Source organism: Phytophthora infestans, genomic scaffold (assembly GCF_000142945.1).
Source record: "Phytophthora infestans T30-4 supercont1.99 genomic scaffold, whole genome shotgun sequence".
Classification (NCBI taxonomy): Eukaryota; Oomycota; class Peronosporomycetes; order Peronosporales; family Peronosporaceae; genus Phytophthora; species Phytophthora infestans.
In genome coordinates, this window is record NW_003303660.1 from 220,099 (window position 1) to 226,266 (window position 6,168).

The following is a 6,168-nucleotide window of genomic DNA, read 5'->3' on the forward strand; positions in this document are numbered from 1 at the left end:
CAGTGTCCTCAGCAAGCTTTTGGGCACAGACCCAAATTCTCAAAAACGGGGAATTTTGCGTCATTTCACTCCCGGCAGATATACCGAATGAGTAGTTTTTCGGTGCTGCACGGGAATACATGTACTATTTAATACGTACACTCTTCCACGTCAAAAATAGTAGTTTCAGGCTTGTTCCTCAGCTGGAACGATCTGCAACCCGAAGCATGAAACGCCAAATTCTAGGTTCTCGATTGCAAGTGAATTTTTACCCGGAGCTGTCTCAAGTGTCGATGAAAAACCTCGAGAGCCAGAGAACCAGTTTAGGACAGAACATGCCAAACACATGCATTTACTGCGTCAGCACACAGCACATTGACTTCTGTATAATTTTGACCTTCTGAGTGTCACAATAAGACATACAGGTAATCGACGATTAGAGGTCACAGCAGAAAAGTGACATTCGCTTGGCTGGCCCCTTCGCCGCCCCCGCGGCTCGCTACGCTCGCGATATAAACATCGAATGTCCTGAAGAGTGCAATGCACGGCTCGCTGGTGAGCTCGACGCTGGGCCCGCCTCGCACCCGCTTACCGTAGTTGGCGCCGCGGCAATGGCACCCACGTCGCCCAGCCCCGTGTGTGTTATCCCAGCGATGGGCCCTATTTTCTGCCAGTTTATTTATACATGTAGCAATGTTCGGACGTTTTACACATGCTCCCCACTCAGCACGGTCTCAAATTAACCTTTTTAACCTCGAGAACCAGGTTCTCGACGTTTTACCGGCTCGTGATAAATCGGGGGAACCTTGGTTCGTTTCGTCTTCGTTCCAGCTGAGGTTTGTTCGCTGCAAGCGAGATAATGTGATAATGTTAGATATGGCCATCTTGCTGAAGGAGGGCGAGGGCACCAGCCCATACAGAGCCGTTGCCTCGAGTGAAGCCAAGAATACCCGAGGGCAAGATTTCTCTGGACCAAAAGCCATGAACCTTCATAAGACAAGTTTCCAGCCTCTGACCTAGTAGTACGAATCAGCATCCTCGCAACAAAAAATGAAGGCCGCTGTCATGTCATCTCTCGCTGTTGCTGGCGCTATCGCCCTAGTCGCTCCCATGGCTCCTTGCGACCTGGAGAATATCGAAGCCACCCTTTTGAGCAACAGTACAATTGCAGCAGAAGTGAAGAGGTCAAAAGAGCAGTGCAAACAAGACACGGGGGTCGACATTTTCGCCATCACCGAGCTCCCAACAAACGCGACTGCGTCGGAGTTCCAGCAAAGTAACAAAGGCTGCAACATTCTTATCAATCTCGTCAATGGCTACACCAATGTCAATACGCAATGCACTATCGTGGTCAATGGCACCGAGAGAGTCTATGGCAGATTAATCAGCGATTTTCTCGACGGTAAGACCGGTAATGAGACAGACTCGAGCAGTGATTCCGCCAGTGAAAGTACGAGTGCCTCCAGTTCAGCGTCTGAATCCGGAAGCAATTCAAGTTTGGCGTCGGCGAAGGATTTGGCCGAAGAGGAGTCAGAGACCGAGCAGGGCCAAGACCGCTCCAGTTGCCGTCGGAATCTTCAACATCTTCGTCATCAGCTGTGCTTGAATATTCGGTAGGCGGCGGCACATCACCGCCACCACTTGTACCATCAGGAGAAATATCCACCGAAAGTTCATCGTCATCCACGTTATCTCCACGATCGTCATCAACATTTCCATCGTCATCAATTTCCATCGAAAAATCGGTCGAAGAAGCACTTGGCGCGGCAGCTGTTGGAACCGTCGGGGCCGGCTTTGAAGACACGGAGGCTTGTGGAGCCTTCATTAGGGGTAAGCCCTACCGTAGAAACTACTCCCGAGACTTCAACCGTCTTAGAAGTCGCAGCAGACGACGAAGCAACCTTGCCGGATGGGACGGTGTTATCCGACTCATCATCTTCGTCATCCGAACCGAACATGAGTCGAAAATCCTCGGCCTCACGCAAGGCCTCTTCGGCAGCGCGTATGTCCGCTGGGGAAGGAGAGATCGTCGAAGCTGGCGGCTTGGCCACGTCGGGAGGACCCGGAGGCGGAGACGAAGGCGCGTCAGGAAGGCCGGAGGCATCGTCGTGATCCCCAGAATCCACGTCCTTACCCAAAGACTCGGTGGCAGTATCTTGAGCCGACTGGATACCACTTGATCCGACATCCACCATGTCCACGTCACTCTGGTCACCGCTGCGGTCAACCACGGCGGGGGTCGAGGAAGACGCTGGTGTGGTAGGTGGCGACTCTGAGCTAGGAGAAGACGGTACAGACTTGGACCGAGTCTTCATATGACGTCGGGGGGACTTGGCGGGAGAGCGAAGGCGAGTCTTCTGGCGCTTCTTCTAGGCCGCTTGCTTCCGTGCATTCGGCTGAACAGCGACCGACGTGCCGACTTGGGAGTTAAAGTGTCGGCAGGTGGCGCATCACCGAGACCAGCAGCTGCCATTGAAGTACTGGCCTTGTCCGTCGGGATGGGAGCCTTGTCTTCGTCAGAGTCGTCCAGCTCATCGTCTAACTCCTCGCCACCTGGTCGAAGGCGCTTGTGGGACTTCCCATGGGCCACTTGATGAGCGGTCTTGGCCAACGCTGCAGGAAGCGCTTGTGGGTCGTCCGAAGACACGGCAGCAGACTGTATGCGCTGCAAAGCGACCAACGTCTCTTGGTCCAAGTCCAGGGCGTCCAGGTCTAGCTCACCCGCAGTCAGACCTATCACAAAGGGTTGTGAACGGACGTTAGTTGCTGAACACACGGTGGAAAGAGCAACATTAGGAACGTACCATCAACAGCCAGGCGCAGTACCTCGGGATCCACCCCGGCCAGACTCACGTGTGCACGGAGGGTGCGATTCACTTGGAGGGGGCGAGTGTTACGATCTTGCTGATTCTCTAGGACCTTGAGCGTGTCGTTGTCGACATTCTTGCCCTTGGCAAGCTTGTCCAATAGGAGACGAAGCTGCCGAGTCTGTTCGGTGTTTGCGCCGATCGAAGACTTGTACACTTCGCGTTCACGGGCCAGCTTCTTGTTCAAGGTAGCTAACGCGTCCCGCGCTTCGACCTCGCAGTGCATACGCTTCAAGTCCTATGCATGTTGCTCCATAGAAGACTGTAAACTCGCGAGCATGGCATCGTTCTTGGCGTTTGACTCGCGGAGAATCTTGCCGTCCTAGCGAAGATCTTCGACTTCGGCGTTGGCAGTCTTGAGGTACGCCTCCGCGTTCTCCCGAGCCATGATTTCGGGTGCCACCACACGTACAGCGGCGGCGGCCTTGGTCTGGGCGGCCCGCCACTGACGCTCCAGGCTGACAACTCGGTCGGACAAGGCCGTCAGCGCATCGGGGAGAGGCTGTACAGCAGCGATAACCTCGTCGAAGTCCACAGGTCTCGAGGTGACGCTGAGCGTGGATATCGCCGTGGAGAGGAGGCGCAACGCTGATCTGCACTTGGTGACGAGCCATCGCAGTCAAGTACGGAATTATCGAGGTCATCATGTGATCGACCGATGCCTCCGTACTTTCAGCCAGCATGGCGCGCAATGCATCCTCGGTGAGTGATGGAGGGCCACCAGCAGACGCAGGCGGACCAGCAGGAGCCATCTCCGTGGATTCAGCAATAACGGTGAGTGCCGCAGGAGCTGCAACAGGAGGTGAAGAGTCCGGGGCAGGAAGCGCCGAAGGTCCAGCCGATGACGCTGCCATCGAAGGAAGTGTAGCAGGCTGAGGGGCGTTCGAAACCTCGGTGTCGCCATCCTGAGAGACAAGACGAGTAATGCATGGTGATGAGCAAGACGCCGGTGATTCAAGGGGGAGATGAGCTGACGTACCTCCAGCTGTTCACGTTCACGACGTCGGCGAGGATTAAGACACTGAAGCGCGTTGTTCACGGCACGATTCAAGCGCTTGAACATGCGGTGATTGAATGACGAATTGGAGAATGAAGAAATGTCACAACGGGCACCAGTACTGTGGCTTCCATTGCGACAAGGGCAGTTGCGGTGTAGTGATTTCTCCAGAGGTGCGGATAATCGTCCGTCGACAAAGACGTGGCACAGCCCAAGTTGTTCAAGCGAGGAACCCTCGGTCATGTGATGTACGGTGACGCCAAGGTGCAAGAGACTCGACGGCGTCACTTCCGAGCTCTCAACGGATATTGGATACGGTTCATATGTCACTGAATCCAGGCTGTCCTAATTATTAATAATGGACTGGTCGGATTCGCATTCAGCGGCCAAGAACTGACCATCTACGGTACGAACCCTCGGTGGCGGTTGGGATGAGTTCGCGGAAGACTCAGCGACCCTTGGAAGACACGTTCACCGTCTGGGACAGGGCGCGGGCCGTTAAAGATACTCATGCGACGGTGCAGACGATGCTTGGCGTGCAAGAAGATCCATAACGGATCATTGCTCACTTGATATTTGTATTCTTGATTAGGACTTCGTATTAGGAATAGACCCGAAAGGGCAAACATAAATACAGAACGGACTTTCCACTCAAGCACACAGAGCGACGTCCGGCTTCAAGGTAAGCGTCTGATCAAGCTTGTTTGAGTGTGTTATGCCTGTCGGTGAGCTCGAAGCTCTGTAGCGAGGGTTCATTCGGCAAGGCCAAGAGACTGTGTGTGTATTGGCCGATTACTATCGGGAGGTTTTACGTGACGGCGTATTGTTGCCTATTTGCACGACTGGGATTGCTTGTATTGCATCCCTTTTATTCTTCCAACCGAGTGTTGATCACTCGGTGCCCTATTAAAAGGCTTACCCGTGCCTGGTACCCTTCCGCTGTTGGGACCACGAGGATTCATAAAACCTATTAGCTTTGCTCGTGCTAGTAGCGTGTTCTTATTTTTTTCTGGTTGGCCTAAATAAGTAGTTTACAAGGTCCAGTCTGTCCTGGGGCAAGGGCAGAACTGGGGTCTTCAAGTCCGCCCGAACGATCGTTTGCTATCCTAGCAGACGTATTGTTGTGGGAACGCCCTAACTACATTTGTAGCTAGAGTTCACGTGGGAATTCCAACACCACAGCACTCAAAAGAAGAAAACGAAACCACCCACCGACGGGTCGAAAGGGCATTAGACCAATTTTCAGAACCAGGCAAAGTGTGCCTTAAACGAACACTCCTCCAGTTGCAAGCGCGTTTTCCTAAGGTCAGACGGGAAGTGTGTGCTGCTCGACCACATACGAAACATGCTGCAAAAATGATTGCTGCGGTGGGCAATATTGCTCGTAAAGATGAAAAGGCGCTGTATACAGGTGGAATGGACTACCTACGAGATGAGCATCGCGTCATTTTTGGCTCCATGGTCAAGGAAGGGAAACCCCAGTTAACTCAGGAGCTTGGATCACAGAGTAGCAGCACCTACAGCCAATACACTTCACCATTTTCGTCTCCCGCATCTACTGGATGGGACGACGGGGACGACCTACTTATTGGGGCTCCGATACGTATGAAGCAGAACCGCCAAGAGGTGAAGGCGCGACATTGATGCTAGGGCGGACAGAGTGGCTCGAGCTTGAACCAGAGTGGCTGGATATTACGTGCCACCAGAACCCGAAGAAGACTGAAGCAGAACTTAATCAAGACATGTCTATTGACAACGACAAAGGCACCTACTGTTCCCTGCTTGGTCTCTACACGCACGTATACGTCTTGCGCTGGTTATATGAAGAAGGCAAAGACTGGTCTCCATCGATCGCGCTGCTAGCGCGAATACACCTCGGCAAAGTGTCCTCTTCGGCCCTCCAAGAGCGGGTTTTCTCGACGGGAGGCATTGTGATGGATCCTCTTCGTACCAGGACTGACTACAGACGTGCCAAGAAGCAACTTCTACTGCGCTACAATCGAAAAGAGATCGTTCTGATGAAGAAAGAGGCAAAGAAAACGAACAATCAGCAAGAAACGTGGTAGTACTAAAATAGTACTGAAGTAGTAGTCGTAGTACTATTACACAAATTTTAAAACAAAACTTGGTATCTACTTTCATATTAGTATTTCCCCAGCAATTGTGATCCGGTAGTCCCGGTACTATTACTACCGGGTTCTGGAGCGTAATATTTGTGGCCCATACTGCGTGCGAGAGTTTGAGATACCGGATTCCTCATGGTGATTTGCTGACGCTTCGGTCATCAACCGACAATCCAGAAGCAAACCAATTGATTTAAATTTC

At 52.7% G+C, this 6,168-nt stretch overlaps 1 protein-coding gene across 1 annotated transcript in view; it reads left to right on the forward strand.

Annotated features, from left to right (window-relative positions):
* Nucleotides 1-5,301: 5,301 nt before the first annotated feature.
* Nucleotides 5,302-6,168, forward strand: part of PITG_19604 (elicitin-like protein) — a gene marked incomplete at both ends in the record, with an annotated part of 2,043 nt that continues 1,176 nt past the window's right edge. Inside the window, 2 exons of the mRNA XM_002996881.1 lie at nt 5,302-5,469; nt 5,991-6,023. Coding sequence (XP_002996927.1) covers nt 5,302-5,469; nt 5,991-6,023 — 201 coding nt within the window. The remainder of the gene's footprint in view (nt 5,470-5,990; nt 6,024-6,168) is intronic.